General features: G+C 43.4%; 1 protein-coding gene across 3 annotated transcripts in view; it reads left to right on the top strand.

The window, feature by feature from the left end:
* Positions 1-19,433, top strand: part of dmgdh (dimethylglycine dehydrogenase) — a 152,976-nt gene that overhangs the window by 1,515 nt on the left and 132,028 nt on the right. For 2 of the 3 annotated variants that reach the window (XM_038805559.1, XM_038805560.1), the window contains exons 2-4: positions 1,091-1,268; positions 6,579-6,677; positions 13,303-13,467. In XM_038805559.1, coding sequence (XP_038661487.1) covers positions 1,091-1,268; positions 6,579-6,677; positions 13,303-13,467 — 442 coding nt within the window. Of the gene's footprint in view, positions 1-1,090; positions 1,353-6,578; positions 6,678-13,302; positions 13,468-19,433 lie in introns of those variants that run through there. The other variant, XM_038805562.1, reaches the window with a different exon arrangement.

Here is a 19,433-nt window from a genome sequence, read left to right as displayed (position 1 = left end):
GTGAACCAGATGGCTTTTGACAATGGCATCATGGCGACCATTGCTGATTTAATCTAATTTTAAATTCCACCAACATGGATTTGGATTTGTTTATTGTCACGTGTACCGAGGTACAGTGAAAAGTATTTTTCTACGAGCAGCTCAAACAGATCATTTAGTACATGAGAAGAAAATAAAAAATAAAATACTTAATAGGGCAACACAAGATCCACAGTGTAAGTACATGGACACCAGCATCGGGCATACAAGAGTATAGTATTCATCGGTTCAGTCCATAAGAGGGTTGTTTAGGAGTTTGGAACAGCGGGGAAGAAGCTGTTTTTGAATCTGTTTGTGCGTGTTCTCACACTTTTGTATCTCCTGCCTCCCCAGAGAATTAGTCTTGGTCTCAAGATTATTAGTATTACCGCTATGCTACCATCTCCCCACACCAGCTTCCTTGTTGTTTTAAAATATAAATTTAGAGTACCCAATTCTTTTTTTCCCAATTAAGGGGCAATTTAGTGTGGCCAATTCACCTATCAGAACAATACAGCACAGGAACAGCCCCTTCGGCCCTCCAATTCAGCTATCTTGCACATCTTTTTGGGGTTGTCACCCACGCAGACACGGAGAATGTGTAAATTCTCCACGGACAGTAACCCAGGGCTGGGATTGAATCCGGGTCCTTGAGACCACAGTGCTAACCACTGCACCGCCAGGTTCTCCCCAGCTTCCTTGTTGACAATGACCTGATCAGATGAGGACAATTGTCTTCAGCCATTACTTGGACTTGCTTGTTTGCATTTTTGCAGTAAGCTGCATTTGGCACATACTTGCACATCTGCGGTGGCATTCCTTAAATTGAGTCTGAGGATACACATAGCAATAGGAGTGTTTCAACAAAGTATGTTTGGGAATATATTAAAAGATATACTAAAGTTATGATGCTAAAGAGCTTGTGAGCTATATGTAAAACTTGTCTACTATGGTCTATGTGTAAGCATTTATGAAGTTTCTCAATGCTTTAAATGTTTTCATGTGATGCAATGCAGCCAGTGGCACAGATTGAAATAAATGTATTAATTATTTGTATTCTTCTGTACATTAGCAAAGAAAATGAACAGCCACAATCCCCTGTGAAAAGGTGGAAAGATAGTGCGGAAACAGTGATTATTGGAGGTGGCTGCATTGGAGTTAGCCTGGCTTATCACCTCGCCAAAGCTGGAATGAAAGATGTGATTTTGCTGGAGAAGTCAGAGCTAACTGCTGGCTCTACGTGGCATGCAGTAAGGAAATACTAATTTTCCGTGAAAAGCAACTTTTTTCTGTCATTTGACTCTTTTCCCCTCATGAAAACAAACATACTTCAGGTAAAATGCAAGTTTAGAGGTGCATGTATTACAACAGAACTGTAGTTATGTATTGCTGCATGTGTCCACTGAAAGCAATATAGTGAACACATCTATAGGGATGTGAGAATGAGAGCAGTGAACCACACAGGGCTTTCGGGAAGAAAGAGGTTGCCTTTGTTTGCTACATTTCACATCCTCAGGACATGCTAAAGGCCAATAAATTACTGGTGAAGTGAAGTTACTATTGCGCAAGTCAACATTAGGCAATTTGTGTACAACAAGGTCCTACAAACAGGTATAAAGTATTTAAACTTTTTTGGGTCATTTAAGTTCACAGGTGAATGTCAGCCAGGACACTGGGAGAACTTTGTTTTTCTTCAAACAAATGTCATGAAATCTTTTATGCCACCTGACAAACACAGCGCCAATTTAACATCCACAGTATATCCTACAACTAGTACATTATGCAATGTTCCCTCTTCAGATGTAAAGGAATTCTGGACAGTTTACATAATATTTGGGAACATGTTTAAACCAAATGAGCTTACATAACACCACAAACAATGAGGACAGAAATTGAGTGGTTCACCAGTTTATATCTTCTATTTGTGCGACTGCGAACAATTTCCTGTCTTCTGGCACGGAGATTTGTACTTGGGCAAGGAATAGTATAAAAAGGTGGGGATTATGTTTGACAAAATTTATCCCCTATATCACTGAAATCTTAGGAGGAAAGAATCAGAGATACGAGGAAAGTTTTTGTACAGCTCTGCAGGGATCGAAATGACGCTGCAAACATTAGAAAAGCTTAAATTGTGTCTTAAAGCCATCGCATTCGCAAGATTTGAAGCACTTTCCAGAGAATTGCACTCCATACATAGTATTGGAAACAGTGATTTCTTATTGCTTTCTGTTAATTGATTTCTATTTTCTTTGGAGGGGAGCAACGGCAAACAACAGGCTCCTCTGATGAATTCACGTGATTTCACAATTATTAATATTATGCAATTTGACAGGCCATGATACCTGGATATTTTGCTGACTGATATATGCATATAAAAGCTGTGATGTTCTACTATAATTCATATATATGAATATGTTAATTATCTTCTACTTAATGCACTTTAATAGTGTGATGCATTTAGTATAGATACATTGTAAATGTACAGTTTCCTAAGATTCCTTTTGATGTCAAATGTACAATGTAAAGTGACATTTTTATTTATTTGTAGTGTATGGACACTGCATGACCCTATGATATGTTAGATGCTCCATTTCTATGTCCCAATTACTAATCCATTCATTACTCAGTTAAAACATGTTAATTAACTTGTACTATGGTAAATATGCCTAAAATAATGTATTTTTTCTACTGCAGCACGTTATATTCAAGATAAGTTATACTTTTGAAAAATAATTTCAGTGTAATATGTGTGTTCTGAAATATCACCTAGTATTTGACTCCTTCCCATTCTCTATACAATTGAATCTAAATTCAGTTGTATTCTAAAACTTAAGTACAATGGCCAGTTAAATAAACACATGTAAATAAAGGCTGCTGCAAGTAGTGAAAAAATGTGTTTCATTATTTCTTGGAAAATTGACAGATCTACAATTCAGAATGTATTTTCTTAAAAGTCCACAATTACCGCTCTATGTAGGGAGTTTAAGTTAGGTTTCAACAGAGAGTGAAGAGCTTTTGTTTGTTCTTGGTGACAAAATAATAAAGAGTGCACTGGTGTTTTCTTTAGCTACAAAACAAAAATCTATTTGACAGTTAGAATTTCGGGTAGTCCTAACTGATTTTACACAGGTGCTGACAGCGAGGAGCAACATAGCTAGATTAAAGAATGTGGCTCAAGCCTCTTCACAAAGAAGGAATGGAAAATTAGAATGCCCCTCGTGCTAGAATTGCTCCAATCCCAGCAAGGACTCATTGAGCAGAATGACCTCTTTCTGTGGTATAATTACTCCGTTGACTCTGTATCACCGTCTATAGTATGGAATTGGAAGAGGAGGTCATCAAGATGTCTTTTTGGCAAACACATGATGGAAGGATGCAGAGGAAAAGAATGAAAGAAAATTAGCAAAACATGCCATAGCATGGTAAGAGCTAATCATTCCAGAGTAGTATTGAACATTAGGTCTAGTTTTTGGCATTTACAGGATGCAGGCACAGCTGACACGGTCAACATTTATTGTCCACCTTCAATTTCCCTTGAGCTATAACTGAATGGCTTGCTGGGCCACTTCAGAAAGTGGTTAAGAGTCAGCCACATTGTTCTGGGTCTGGAGATATGTGCAGGCCAGACTAGGTAAGGAGAGTAAATTTCCTCTTTGAAAAGGCATTAATGAATCAGATGTTTTTTTTGACAAAGAAACAGTGGTTTTATGGGCACCATTACTAATACTGGCTTCTTTTTCTTGATTTATTTATATCCAATTAAATTTAAATTCCCTGGCTGCTATGGTAGGGATTTGAATTCATGTCTCTAAATTGTTAGTCAAAATCTCTGGATTACCAGTCTAGTAATATCTCCCAACATAGTTCCCCATAGTAGCTTATTATTAGATCTGAATTCTAAAGCTGGATTCTAATCACGTCTAATTTTCAGGAACCTGATATTGGAGTCAAGGCAATTTTGAAAAGTTGGAGCATTAGGAGGCTTAAGTATCTTTAGCAATAATGATAAATATGAAGAAATGTTTATTAATTATGCGAATGGCATCGAGTGAAATCTAAACTCTGAAACAGGGGATGGACCACATTAAGAGTACTGTACAGAATTCTGATCTCATTATAAACAATAAAGAGGAATTGGAAAATGTACAAAAATGTTTTCGATGGGTGATACCAGAAATTGAATCAGGTGAGAGTAAACAGGTTAGAGCTCCTTTCCCTATTAAAAGGCAAGTCTGCAGTGATCTGAGAAGTTTTTAAGATTATAGAACATTTGAGGTCGGCACGGTGGCGCAGTGGTTAGCACTACCGCATATGGCGCTGAGGACTTGGGTTCGATCCCAGGTCACTGTCCGTATGGAGTTTGCACATTCTCCCCGTGTCTGCGTGGGTTTCACCCCCACAACCCAAAGATGTGCAGGTTAGGTGGATTGGCCACGCTAAATTGTCCCTTAATTGGAAAAAAAAATTGGGACTCTAAATTTTAAAAAAGATTATAGAACATTTGATAATATAGACAGAGAAGGTATTTTCACTTGTAGGGAGACCAAGACTAGTGGCCATAAATAGCTAAGCAAAATACTGCAGACACTGGAAATCTGAAATGAAAACAGAATATACTAAAAATATGCCCAGGGCAGGCAACGTCTGTGGAGGGAGAAACATTTCAGATTGATGACATTTGTCATAATCACTTCTGATGAAAGATCAACCTGAAGTGTTAATTCTGTTTCTCTGCAGATGCTATCACACCTATTAAGCATTTACAGCATTTTCTGTTTTTGGTCCATAAATATAACATCGCCACTCAGAAATTCAACAGTGAATCCAGGAGGAACTTCTTACCCAGAGAGTAGTTAGAATGTGGAATGTATGTAGGGTAAGCAACAGCTAAATTTAGGGGAACATAGATAGACACAGATGGGTGAAAGGAATACCTATGCTGATCGGGTGAAAATAAAATGGGTAGTAGGAGGATCATGTGCAGCACAAGCACATTCATGTTTGCTATACATTCTATATCGTTCTAAGTAATTGCATGCATTGGCAAATCATCGGTAGACCAGGAATTATTCTGTTTTAGTTATGCCCTTGATTCCATGATCTGTTCATTGGAAACTTGATTGCATGGCCAAACCTAACTAACTAGAAATGATTTAGGCTTCCTAAATCTGCCACACTGATTTGTTGCGTTATGTTTCATATCATAGAATCATAAAATTTACAGTGCTATTCAGCCCTTGGAAAGAGCACCCTACTTAAGCCCCACACCTCCACCCTAACCACATAACCCAGTAACACCACCTAACCTTTTAGGATACTAAGGGCAATTTAGCATGGCCAATCTACCTAACCTGAACATCTTTGGACTGTGGGAGGAAACCCACGCAGATACAGGGAGACCGTGCAGACTCCGCACAGACAGTCACCCAAGCCAGTAATCGAACCCGGGACTCTGGAGCTGTGAAGTAACAGTGCTAACCACTGTGCTACCATGCTGCCCTTTATGTTAATTTTAAACTAGATTACTAGTTTTGAAAATGTTTTTGTGTTGATGAACTCATCTATTTTAAAATTTTTGTGTAAGGAGGCTGAAACTGCAGGATCATTGTGATCTGCTGCTATGGTGCTTTCAGTTTTGTTTACATGTTAAAGAAAGCTCTTCTTTTTATATAGTGCCTTTTGCATCAACAGGACATCCCAGATTGTCTTAAGCTAGCAAATTGCTTTTGAAATCTGCCGACTGTTTTGTAGACCAATGCAGTAGCCAATTCCCACACAGGAAGGTCCCACAAACACAGATGAGATAAACTATCAGATAAACTGTTTTGGAGGCTATTGATTGAGAGATGGACTCGAGCAGGACTTCCCTTCTCTTCAAATAGCATCACGCGTGCTCCTACATCCAAGTAAACAGGCATACTTGGCCTTCGTTTAACATATCTACAAGATGGCACTTCCAACAACACAGCACTCCCATAGTACTGCTCTGCAGTATCAACCTGGATTATGTTGAAGTCCTGAAATGGGGCTTGAGGCTGCAACTGAGAAACTTAGAGGTGAAAGTGCCAGCACTAGGCCAAGTAGCTATAATACACGTCAGAGTTTGGGGCAGGCAACATTACGAGAAAATGGCAAGTCAAAACGATGGCCTATCTTTATCATGTTACAATTCACAAAACCAATTCCACAACACTTGCTACACTTTCAGGACATTCCAATATGTTTTGTACAGAATTTCTCAATACAATTTAAATTAATGCCTTAATTTAAACATGTAACTACTCAGCAGTAATACATTTTTTGCATGGATAATGAAAATAAATGCAAAATAGAATTAATACCTCGCTTGGAATAATAAATTGTACTCTGCTATATATTTTCTGCATTCTAATCTAAAGAGTTGGAACAGTTGCAAAATTCCTTTTCATATCAATAATCCTTCAATAGTTCCCTTTGAATAAGATGCTTATTCTTGTCCTCTGAGGTAAGGTTTTCAGTCATTTTCATGTTTTCTTAGGCTTATTTAGATCTTTAAATTCAAATATTTTATTTTCCTCTAGGCTGGTTTAACAACATATTTTCATCCTGGGATCAATTTGAAGAAAATTCATCACTATAGCATCAAACTTTTTGAAACGTTGGAGGAAGAGACTGGGAAGGTAAGTAATGTGCTAAGTGCCTGCATGCTATTGTAATGTAAAGATGCTTGGCAGAGTAAGGGTTAATGTGGGAATACTGTCTAGAGTATGATGCATTGAGTCACCTGGCAAGAGACCCTGAGAGAACAGTTTAGAGCAACACTAAACAGTGTGCTGCATGGAACATCTTCTTGCATGCCCATACCTTGGATCTGTAAGTAGTTAATGACTAGCAATAAACAGCTCATGTTTAAATATATAAGTCTCAAGCCCTCCTCATCAAGACATCACCATGTACGATATTACAATATGATGGCAGCAGTGGGATCTCTTAAAAGATATCACATTAGAGATAGTATCATAATCAGATCATAGAATCTGTGGCACGAAGACAGGCCCTTCATACCAATCTGGTCCATGCCAACCAAAAAGCCCAGCTAGGCTCACCCCATTGCCTGCATTTGACCCATATCCCTCTAAACCTTCCCTACCCATGTATCTGTAAAAATGCCTTTTCAATGTTGTCAATGTCCCTGCCTCAATCACTTCCTCCGGAAGCTCATTCCACACACGTACCACCCTCTGTGTAAAAAAGTTGCTCCTCAGGTTCCATTAATTCTTTCCCATCTTAACTTAAACCTACGCCCTCTAGTTTTTGATTCCCCAACCCTGGGGAAAAAACTGAGTGCATTCACCCTATCCATGCCTCTCATGATCTTATCTATAAGATCACCCCTCAGTCTCCTGCGCTCCAAAGAAAAAAGTCCTAGCCTATCCAATCTCTCCCTATAACTCAGTTCCTTGAGTCCTGGCAACATCCTTGTAAATCTCTTCTGCACTTTCTCCATTTTAATAACACCTTTCCTATAGCAAGGTGACCAAAACTGAACGCAATACACCAACTGCAATATAACTTTCCAACTTCTGTACTCAAAGCCCTGACTGATGAAGGCCAGCATGCCAAAAGCCTTCTTCCCTGCCCTATATACCTGTGACCACCTTTAGAGAACCATGCACCTGAACTCCAAGGTTCCACAATACTCCCTGAGGTCCTATCATGCACTGTCAAAGTCCTACCTTGATTTGGTTTCCCAAAATGCAACACCTCACACTTATGTGTATTGAACTCCATTTGCCACTTCTCAGCCCACTTCCCTAGCTGATCAAGATCCTGCCGAAATTTTTGATGACCTTCCTCGCTGTCCTCAATACCACCTATTTTAGTGTCATCTGAAAACTTATTGATAATGCCTTGTACATTCTCATCCAAATCGTTGATAGAGATAACAAACAAGTGCACCCTCTGGCGACTCTAAAGGTAGCAGTTAAATGCACGATCCCAGAACAGTGTCCCAAGTTATGAAAAACTGAAGCCGGACTAGTGACTTGCGAGATGCGCACCAAAAAAGATAACTTGAAGAAAAAGTTGAAGAAGCATTCCCACAGAAAATTGCAATAACCTGAGTGACATAGTTCATGAGACGGAAAGCAAACAAAATGATTAAAAAGAAGCTGCACTTACATTGTAGAGCAGGTGGCAGTCCCACAGGTCAATAGATTGCAGAAGTACAAAGGCAGCTGTGGTTAAAAAAAAAGGGGGGGACAAGGCAGAGCAGAGGAAAACCTGCAGAAAAAGAGCTTGCAGAGTTCAATACATATATCTGCAGTGTACAGTTAAAAAGAGAGAACAATGCTTACAGAGTTATAACACAGTCGGAATGCAACCCTTCCAAGCATTTTGGAAATGCTGAATTTTTAATTTTGTAAAGCAGTCTAAACTGAAGGAAAGCACTCTCATTTTAAAACAAGGAGGGCATATTTTGTCCCAAACTAAAGCAGAGGCATAAACAAGTTCCAAACCTAGTGCGGTACAAAGAGGTGGAACACTCTGTACCTTTATTATTTATTTGTTGCAAAATTCAACACATGCAAAGATCTGGCCAGCAAAAGGACCTTAAAAAACAAGGGCAACCAACAGTATCCTAGTAACAAAATCATAAAATACTGGACAATCTCAGCAGGTCTGACAGCATCTGTGGAGAGAGAAGAGAGCGAATGTTTCGAGTCAGGATGACGCTTTGTCAAACCCCAGAGAGAGGGCAACTCCATTGAGGGTAACATGAGACCCCAGAGAGAGGGCAACTCCATTGAGGGTAACATGAGACCCCAGAGAGAGGGCAACTCCATTGAGGGTAACATGAGACCCCAGAGAGAGGGCAACTCCAGTGAGGGTAACAAGAGACCTCAGAGAAGGGAAACTCCAGTGAGGGTAACAAGAGACCCCAGAGAGAGGTAAACTCCAGTGAGGGTTGTTGTGTTATGTACTCTGGGATAACACAGGCTGCAACTGGATGCAGCTTTAACCAAAAGATACTTCAGACCTTGAAGTTAGTTCAGTCTGATTTATTGAACCAGTAGCACAGTTAGCACAGTTCTTTATGAGTTTGACTCTCTGCTAACCTAAGTGTGGTTACTCTATCTGACTGAACCAGACTAGCTCTTAGCCACGTGCTGGAGGTGTGATGCTGTAAATACACCCTGACTCACTCTGTAGATGTTCATCAGTGGAAAGAGGTGGAGTGTGAGTGCCTCGTGCCTTTTATAGTGAGATACCACCCCTGAGTGTCCTCCTGCTCATTGGTCATGTCCTGTTCTCTGTTCATTAGCTGCCTGTCTGTACCTGTCTGCATATCATTATCTGCATGTCTGCATATCATGACAGGGTAACAAGAGACCCCATAGAGAGGGAAACTCTGCTGAAGGAACAAGAGACCCCAGAGAGTGAAGGTAGCTCTCCCGAGAGCAACAAGAGCTGGTACAGGGGCTGGTTTAGCACAGTGTGCTAAATAGCTGGCTTGTAATGCAGAACAAGGCCAGCAGCGCGGGTTAATTCCCGTACCAGCCTCCCCAAACAGGTGCCGGAATGTGGCGACTAGGGGCTTTTCACAGTAACTTAATTGAAGCCTATTTGTGACAATAAGCGATTATTATTGTTAAGAGACCGCAAAAGAGAGTGCAACTCTGCCAAAGCAAAAGAGACCCTAGAGGAAGGCAACAAAAGTCCCCAGAAAGAGAGCGAAAAAGAGCCCTCAGAGGGAAGGCAACAAGAGAATGAACAGTTGAAAGAACAGTCGAAGTTCGACCTTTAAGGTCGAATGCAAAAGGAATGAATGATCATTCAGAAAGATAAAGAAAAGAAGACTGTCTTAAACATCAGAATCGAATGTCTTGAGGCCAAAACATTGTATGTTTTCAAGAAGCAGTTCGATATAGCACTTGGGGCGAAGTGGATCAAAGGCTATGGGGGGGAAAGGCGGGATTAGGCTATTGAGTTGGATGATCAGACATGATCATAATGAATGGCAGAGCAGGCTCGAAGGGCCGAATGGCCTCCTGCTCCTATTTTCTGTGTTTCAACAACAGAAGACACTCGAGCTGACTCAGCTGAATTACAGGAAAGTTCAAAACAGCGGGAAGGAGTGAGAACACAGCGGGGCATAGAGCAGCAGAAGAAAGAGCCAGAATTAACTGAGAGGGAGAAAACAGTGGGGCACAAAACAGTGCATGTGTGAGAGTCCACTATGAGAGTGGCAGGAAGGGGAACATGGCAGGGCATAAAGCAGGAGAGGGGAGGCATTGGCGTAGTGGTATTGTCACTGAACTAGTAATCCAGAGGCCTAGGGTAATAGCACAGTGGGCTAAACAGCTGGCTTGTAGTGCAGAACAAGGCCAGCAGCGCGGGTTCAATTCACGTACCAGCCTCCCCGAGCAGGCGCTGGAATGTGGCGACTAGGGACTTTTCACAGTAACTTAATTGAAGCCTACTTGTGACAATAAGGGGTTATTATTATTGTTATTATAATGCTCTGGGGTTCCAGACTCGAATTGCACCCTGCCAGATGGTGAAATTTGAATTCAATAAAAGTCTGGAATGAAAAGTTAAAAGAAACCATTGCCGATTGTCGCAAGCACCCACCTGGTTTACTAATGTCCTGCAGGGAAGGAAATCTGCCAACCTGACATGGTCTGGTCTACATGTGTCTCCAGACCCATGCAGCAATGCGGTTGACTCTTAACAATCCCCCATTGAAATGGCCTAGCAAGCCACTCAGTTCAAGGGATGGGCAACAAACTCCCACATCCATCCAAGAACGAATTTTTAAAAAAGAGGAGAGGGCGAGAGTTAACTTTGAGAGTGGCAAGATGAGTGAGAACATATTGGGTTGCCGCCTCGGGCTCGCAGCCAGTCTGTGGCTTCAGAGCCCAACTTCAGAAGAAAAATGGAGGCGTGGCAACACAAGGAAACAAATAGGTGATTGGTTGGAGCGTAGTTCTCATTAATCTTTCCTAAATTACAGAATAAGCTTATCTTTCTTCCTTTAAAGTAAGGTTTAGTACTACTATTAAGGTATATTAAGTGTTAGGGTTTAGCAGTATTGGTAAGGTTTATTGATTGTCGTCAGCCATACTAGATTTTTATCATGTGTTGTTACTGATGCTCAAGTTTTTACAATTATCGTATCAAAACAAAAGAGAAAGAAGCCAATGCAAAATAGGGTACAGCCCATATCAGATGTCATTGCAAACAGAGGAAAAAATAAGGCCCGATGAGCCGGGGACAATATCCCCAACGTTTTCCGTTCACGGGTTCAAGGTCCGTCTGCAGCAAAGCTGGATACAGGGTGGGATTCAGCGGACAAATGTTGAAGTCCACTTTCGGGAACGTTTAGCAGGCTGTTTCTCAATGGCTGCATCTCGATGTCGAGAAACATTTCTCGATGTCGAGAAATATCCCGCTATTCAATGGCACTTTGCCGGATTTTTTGGCCTCTGGGAATTTGTCCCTCTACCGAGGCTGCACTCTAGTTGATTTGAGCTCGCCAGCCGGAACGGCTGCTCTGAGAACGGCAGCCCTGATCTTTACCAGGCCCCCACCCTGCCTGCTTTATTGATCTCCCCACCCCAACCCTTTCGAGGACCCTGGAACTCCCCTTCATCTCAACTCCAATGGCTGTGCCAACTTAGGCCCAACCTCGGGCTCTGCAAACAGGATACCAGGCTGGCAGTGCCATGTTGCCCAGGTGCCAGGGGAGTGCCAGAGTACTAACCTGCCCTGTCCTCGACCACCCAGGGGTCTCTAATGGCCTGTACGACCCCCTCCTCCCCTGAGTTGCAGACACGCCTGGTTCACGTTTGTGTGAACCAGTACTATAGGACGCCCTGGCGAGGTCTCGTACATGTGGCTGTTAACTCCTGGGCACCAGTAACACCTCATTTAAATATTCAAATCTGGATCTCGCCCTGTGACTCGTGATTTGCCCGGTGCCCAATTTGGAGCTTTCATGCGATTTACCTGCTGCCCCTGATCCGCCCTGAATCACTCCCACAGTCAACAGCACGGAGTTACACCAAACCCATAGCTTCAAAGAAAAGTAACAGAGGAATAAAAAACCCTGTTCACCCCAGAACTAAGGGGGAATTACACTGAACCCCACAATGCAATCAAACTCCCTTCCAGGCCCAGGACAGAGCAGATAACCATCGTATAACTACAAGACTACAAGGAGCCCTGTCCGCCTCAGGATAGAATGTAGTCTGACTGGGCCTAAAAAGGAAAAACAATGCACATGCTCTGAATCCAAATTAAAAGGAAAAAATAAGAAAAAGTACCCGAAACTGGTTAGCTCAGCCAGGGGAGTTCACCAGAACCAAGTCCATGTGACTATGTATGGTTCAGCTCTGTTAGCGGTTGCAGGGAAGACTGGAAGAGCAGTAGTCATTGGATAGTTAGGGGAATAGACAAACATTTCTACAACAGCAGACTTGAATGCTCACTGGTGTGTTGCTTTCCTGGTGCCAGGGTCAAGGATGTCACAGCACCCTGAGATGGGGGTAAACAGCCAGCAGTCATGGTACTCATGGTACTAATGGCAAAGGCAGAAACAGGGATGTGGTTCTCCAACTTCAAAAGGACGTAGACATGTTAGTGGAATGGACGGACAAGTGGCAGATGAAGTTTAATATGGAGGAGTATGGTGTAATTCATTTTGGTAGGAAGAACATGACGAGACAGTATAAAATAACGGACACAATTTTAAAAAAAAATTTAGAGTACCCAATTCATTCTTTCCAATTGAAGGGCAATTTAGTGTGGCCAATCCACCTACCCTGCACATCTTTGGGTTGTGGGAGTGAAACCCATGCAAGCACAGACGGCACGGTAACATAGTGGTTAGCATTGTTGCTTCACACCTCCAGGGTCCCAGGTTCAATTCCTGGCTTGGGTCACTGTCTGTGCGGAGTCTGCATGTTCTCCCTGTGTCTGCGTGGGTTTCCTCCGGGTGCTCCGGTTTCCTCCCACAGTCCAAAGATGTGCCGGTTAGGTGGATTGGCCATGCTAAATTGCCCTTAAGTGTCCAAAAAAAGGTTCGATGGGGTTACTGGGTTACGGGGATAGGATGGAGGTGTGGGCTTAAGTGGGTTGCTCTTTCCAGGGGCTGGTGTAGACTCAATGGGCCGAATGGCCTTCCTCTGCACTGTAAATTATGTGTGCAAACTCCACACATAGTCTCACCAATACGTTTTTGACGAGGTAGAGGTAATCACTTTGACACGCTTAACTGTCGCTTTGGGAACATTTCTACAGGCAGTCGGCTTTCATCAGCCTGGCAGTATTCGCATCGCTACCACCCCGACTCGAGTGGATGAATTTCATTACCAGATGACCCGGGCACATTGGAATGCGACGCAACAGTTTCTGATTGGTCCTGAGAAGGTGCAGGAACTCTTCCCTCTGATAAATATTGACAAGGTAAACTGGCACTGGTTGACTTAATCTCAGTCGATCACTTTGCTGACGTATCATTTATTTTTCTGCAACCCTTTTACCTTGAACTATTTAAGTTATGAAAGCAGTTTGTAGATTATTGCCAATAATTAGAACAGTTTTACTTGGAACAATATTTTGTAGAGCATTTCCCACTTACTCTTTCAGCAGTGATCTTGTTCATAGAATTTACAGTGCAGAAGGAGGCCATTCGGCCCATCGGCACCCTACCCAAGCCCATACCTCCACCCTATCCCCATAACCCAGTAACCCCACCTAACACTAAGGGCAATTTGGACCCTAAGGGCAATTTATCACGGCCAATCCACCTAACCTGCACATCTTTGGACTGTGGGAGGAAACCGGAGCACACGGAGGAAACCCACGCACACACGGGGAGGATGTGCAGACTCCACACAGACAGTGACCCAAGCCGGGATTCGAACCTGGGACCCTGGAGCTGTGAAGCATTTGTGCTATCCACAATGCTACCGTGCTGCCCCACGCTGTGTCAACTCAGTTTTGCTTTTAAAAGTTTCATACAAACGGTGGCTGCATGGGAGATAGTGAGCATCTTCCAAACAAGCAGAATTCTCTCTTGTAGTCAGTTTTATTTTATTCAAAAGTGATATACATTACATCAAGTCTTGTGTACCAATCTTTTTTTCATACAAGGTTTATGTCTATTTAAATGTCCACAGCTTTATTAAATTTTTCTTCATAATTGTTGATGTGTTTATTAAATTATTGCCTTTGGCATTGGAGGAGAAAAAACTTTTCTTCTGCATTTATTTCTATGCTGTTTAACTTAATCTGAGGTAAATTTCCCCATTCCTGACACGCGTGGACTGAGGCTTACTTGCCCCTGACAGGCATGTTTCCCATTGCAGGGCACGTCAAATGGGGAGGACGCCCATCCCACCACCTTCCCCACCTTATTTAAATGATGTGGAGATGCCGGCGTTGGATTGAGGTGGGAACAGTAGGAAGTCTTACAGCACCAGGTTAAAGTCCAACAGGCTTGTTTGGGATCACTAGCTTTCGGAGCACTGCTCCCTCAGGTGACTCATCTGATGAAGGAGCTGTGCTCCGAATGATAGTGATCCCAAACAAACCTGTTGGACTTTAACCTGGGGTTGCAAGACTTCTTACTTATTTAAATTAATGATTAATGATCAAGTCCACCCTTGAGCTCTCCCCTATAATTCAGGGGGTGGGCATGCGCCGAGATTGGCAGCTCACCCACCTTATTTAAATGAATAATTAAGGGTTAAATAGGCTAGTTATAAGCCAATTAACCCTGATAAAATGCTGACCACGCCATAAAACATTTGCCATCGGCAGTAGGGTGAGAATGCTTAAAAGGCAGGAAGGAAGCGGGTGTCAGTCTTCGGGGCTCCCCTTTGCCGATTCTTCTCTCCCCCCCCCCCCCCCCCCCCCCCTGCTTTTAGGTCAAACCCCACTTCTTACCTGCTCCCTCTCTTAAACGCATCCCCTTACCTCCCATTTCCCCCTCTCAAACCTACCCAAACCACCTCCCGGTCCAGGCCCAGACTTACATACTCCAGGGATCTATAGGTCTTTATAGAGTATTCTAGCACAGAAGAAGCTCTTCAGCCTATTGCGTCTATGGCAATAAAAAAAACAACCACCTAACCATTCCAATTCCATTTTCAGCACTTGGCCCATAGCCTGGTATGCTCTGGGATAGCAAGTGCACATCTAAATACTTCTTAAATGTCATAAGGATCTCTGCCCCCATCACCCTTTCAAACAGCGAATTTCAAACTCCCTGCTCTTAAACACTATGCCTCGGCTAATAAAGGAAAGCAGACCACATGCCTTCTTAACCACTGTATCCACTTGCTCTGCTATCTTAAGGGACTGGTGTACATGCACACCAAGATCCCTCTGATCCTCGGTGCTTCCCAGGGTCCTGCTGCTTATCATGTAATCCGTTGCCTTGTTTGTCTTGCCCAATGCATCACATCACACTTATCCAGATTGAATTCTATTTGCCACTGATCAGCCCATCTGACCAGCCTGTCTACATCCTCTTCTGATGGAAGGCTATTCTCCTGACTGTTTACCACCCCATCAATTTTCGTATCATCTGCAAACGTATTGATCAACCCTCCTATATTCACATCTACATCATTTATATAAACCACACACAGCAAGGGCCCCAACACTCATCCCTGTGGCACTCCCCTGGATACAGGCTTCCAGTCAGAAATACACCCCTCTACCATCACCCTCTGCTTCCTGCTACTCAGCCAATTTCGGATCCTATTTGCCAACTTTCCTTGGTTCCCATGGGCTCTTATCTTCACCGTCAGTCTCCCATGTGGGACCTTATCAACAGCCTTGTTGAACTCCAAGTAGACTACGTCAAATGCATTTCCCTCATCGACACACTTGGTCACCTCTTCGAAAAGTTCAATCAAGTTAGTTAGACGTGATCTTTCCTTAACAAAATCATGCTGACTGTTTTTGATTAATTTCTGCCCCTCAAAATGCAGATTAATTCTGTCTCTCAGAATTGCTTCCGATAGTTTCCCCACCACTGAGGTTAGATTGACTGGCCTGTAGTTTCCTGGTTTATCCCTTCCTCCCTTCTTGAATAATGGTACCACATTGACTGTCCTCCAGCACCTTTCCTGTGGCCAGAGAGGAATTGAAAATTATTGCCAGTGCCCCTGCTATTTCCTCCCCTGCGTCACTCAATAGCCTCACACTCACATCTCACCCCTTGCAAACACAGTCAGTTTTTCAACCAGTGGAGAAACGCGAGTGACGATGAAGACACAGCACTATCACTTGATTTCACACTTGCAGCCACCAACTCAGATCCTGACACTGTGTGTATTTAAAGTATAGATTAGAGATGAGTTATGCATGTAGTGGGACACTGGGCATGAGTGTGTGGCAGCCAAGTCAGGTGCCAAGAGTAATGCAGGTGCCAGCTCACCAGATATGAGAACGCACATGGGTTTTGCAGCGGAAGACTCAGGTGAGGACTTTTGATGGGGTAGCCAACGGATGAAAGCTGATGGGTATGCACAACAAGATGCTTGGTACATTGGAAAGCCTTCCAGAACGTTTGTGGTCAGTCCCAAGAAGCATGGAGGAGTCCAGTACCACTTGGCATGGGATTTTGCCCAGACGTTGGAGCCCATTCTATTCAGCATGGAAGTAGTGGCCAACCCCATTCACATACTTGTGGACCCATCCATGATGGCTGATGTCACAGCTTCCATTGCAACACAAGCAGTAGCCACCTGATGTCTGAGTATGCAGTGGAAGGTCAGCTTGCTGCCTTGCAAGGTCAGACTGTTGCCATCATGGTTGTGCATAATAATAATAATCTTTCTTGTCACAAGTAGGCTTACATTATCACTGCAATGAAGTTACTGTGAAAATCCCCCAGTCACCACATTCCGTCTCCTGTTCAGGTACACACAGGGAGAATTCAGAATGTCCAAATGACCTAACAGCATGTCTTTTGGGACTTGTGGGAGGAAACCAGAGAACCTGGAGGAAACCCACGCTGACATGGGGAGAATGTGCAGACAGTAACCCAAGTGGGAATCGAACCTGGGACCTGGAGCTGTGAAGCTATAGTGCTGCCCATTACAGTGTGCAAAGGGGCTTGCAGTGTCCTGGTAATATTTTGGTGGAGTCATTTGGCTTGTTTTCTTTTGAGCACAACATGAATGTAAGACTCCACTTGTGTGCTATGCCTGTTCTGATGCGTCAGACAGGTTTAGGTATTGAACATTTTTTTAAAAATTCCTTTATCAAAGTTACAAAGCCAGAGCTCAGAGTGTGGTCAGAGGCAAATCCCTAATCCAGCTCCTTGCCTGCTCCAAAAAACAATTCAAATTGAAATCAATTCATGGTCCCCACAAGAGAGACGTACCAGATCCAGGCATTACACCTGATCTCACACTCATCTTAGCCAAAAGGCCGAGAAGCGATTGACATTGTTTAACATAGAGCACAAGGAATACTTTCTCTACATCTTGCTGATACCCCCTCAGCAATCCGCGTCCACCAGAGATGCTGAGGAACAATAATAATCATAAGCTTTTGACATCTTAAAAATTAGCTCCCTGTGCCTTGATCAGTCTGTAGGCTCCCTGAATAAGCCCCAAATGAGGTGGGTCACATCATATTTGTTTGCTGCATTCTGCATAGACCTTTTCTAGACTCCACCAACCTCACACATTCCTCCTCACGAACTTAGCAAAGCTTGCTAATGAATCATGTAGTTGTGAAATAATGTAATTTATTTAATTTGCCAGCTCCTTATGTTGGAGATTAAAAATATATTTTTGTAAAAAAACAATGGCAGCTTCTAGCCCCTCAAAGGCCCCATAGAAGATGTGGGGTGCCTTTTCTTTTGCATTAATATGCTGGGCTCCCCCATCATTGAGAACGGGGATACTTGTGGAGCTTCCTCCTCCAGTTAGTTGTTGAACTGTCCACCACCATTCATGGCTTGATGTGGCTTAAATGCAGAGCTTAGATCTGATTCGTTGGTTGTGGGACCTATCACATGCTGCTTTTACTGTTTGGCCTGCAAGTAGACCTGTGTTATAGCTTTACCAGGTTAACACTTGCCCCTCTTTGACCTGATGCCATGAGACTTAATGGTGTCTGGAATCAATGTTGAGGACTCCCAGGGCAACTCCTTCCCACCCGTTTTCCATTGTGCCACCACCTCTGGTGGGTCTGGTCATACCCAGAAATGGTGATGCTGGTGCCTGGGACGTTGTCTTTAAGGTATGATTCCATGAGTATGACTATGTCAGGCCGCTCCTCTCCCAATTTCGGCATGGCACAATCCCCCAGATGTTAGTGAGGAGGACTTTGCAGTACCTTGGTCAATACTGGTTGGTCTGTCCGGTTACATTCCTTTTTGTAGAAACTTCGTAGTTTGCTGGGCCATTTTACAGGGCATTAAGAGTCAGCTACATTAGAATTAGAACAGTACAGCACAGAACAGGCCCTTCGGCCCTCAATGTTGTGCCGAGCTATGATAACCCTACCCAAGCCCACGTATCCACCCTATACCCGTAACCCAACAACCCCCATTAACATATTTTTTTAGGACACTAAGGGCATTTTTCAATTCTAAATTTATTAACTGAATTTAAATTCCACCCGTTAAATTCACCATGCTGTGGTGAACCCATGTCCCGAGAGCATTAACTTGGGCCTCGAGACATCCGATGGCGCTTGAGAGCGGGACGGCCTCATCGGGAAGAGCTCTCGCCGGTGGCCACGATTTGTGGCGCATTTTGGGGTTTCCCCGACTTTTCAATCCCCCCCCCCTCCCCAACTATTGACGGCCTTTGGGACCGTCATGGGTAACTAGCGGGGCCGATTTGAAAACCAGGTGTCGGGCGGCGGGTGCCGAGGCGTCGGGGCCCAGCACACGCTCGAAGGGTAGAGCAGCGGGGGGTGGAGCCAAACGGGGGCCGAGGCGGCAGGCCCGAAGCCAGGGCAGGATGTAGAAGAGATGTCCCACCTAGAGTGGGCTCAGAAGGTTAAAGTCCAGTCCCAGGGAAAGTCTGGAGGGATGCAAAAGAGAAGAGAAAGAAGTAGTTTAAAATAAGTTTGGTGAAAGTTTTTTTTTCTCTCCCCCCCCCCCCCCCCCCACTTTGAAAAATTGACTTTGTTTTTCAAAGAAAAAAAAAGATTGAAGAAGGACAGGAGGGTGAAGGGGGGAAAAGGGGAAAGAAAAAAAAAGAAAGGAAAAACAATACGCCGTTAAAGGATGCGAAAAGCAGCGTCGCAGAAGGGCGGAAACGAGGGCTCGCCGCTGAATGAGAAGACGAGCAAAAGTGCTGACAAGATGGCGGATACCAAATTGCATGGTGGGGACGCACTACCTACGGTGGAGAAGATGACCGTGGTGATGGCGGTGGAGCTGGAAAAACAGT

This window comes from Scyliorhinus canicula, chromosome 8 (genome assembly GCF_902713615.1).
Source record: "Scyliorhinus canicula chromosome 8, sScyCan1.1, whole genome shotgun sequence".
Lineage (NCBI taxonomy): Eukaryota > Metazoa > Chordata > Chondrichthyes > Carcharhiniformes > Scyliorhinidae > Scyliorhinus > Scyliorhinus canicula.
The sequence above is the reverse complement of the archived record's forward strand: the minus strand, read 5'-3'. Positions and strand labels throughout refer to the sequence as shown.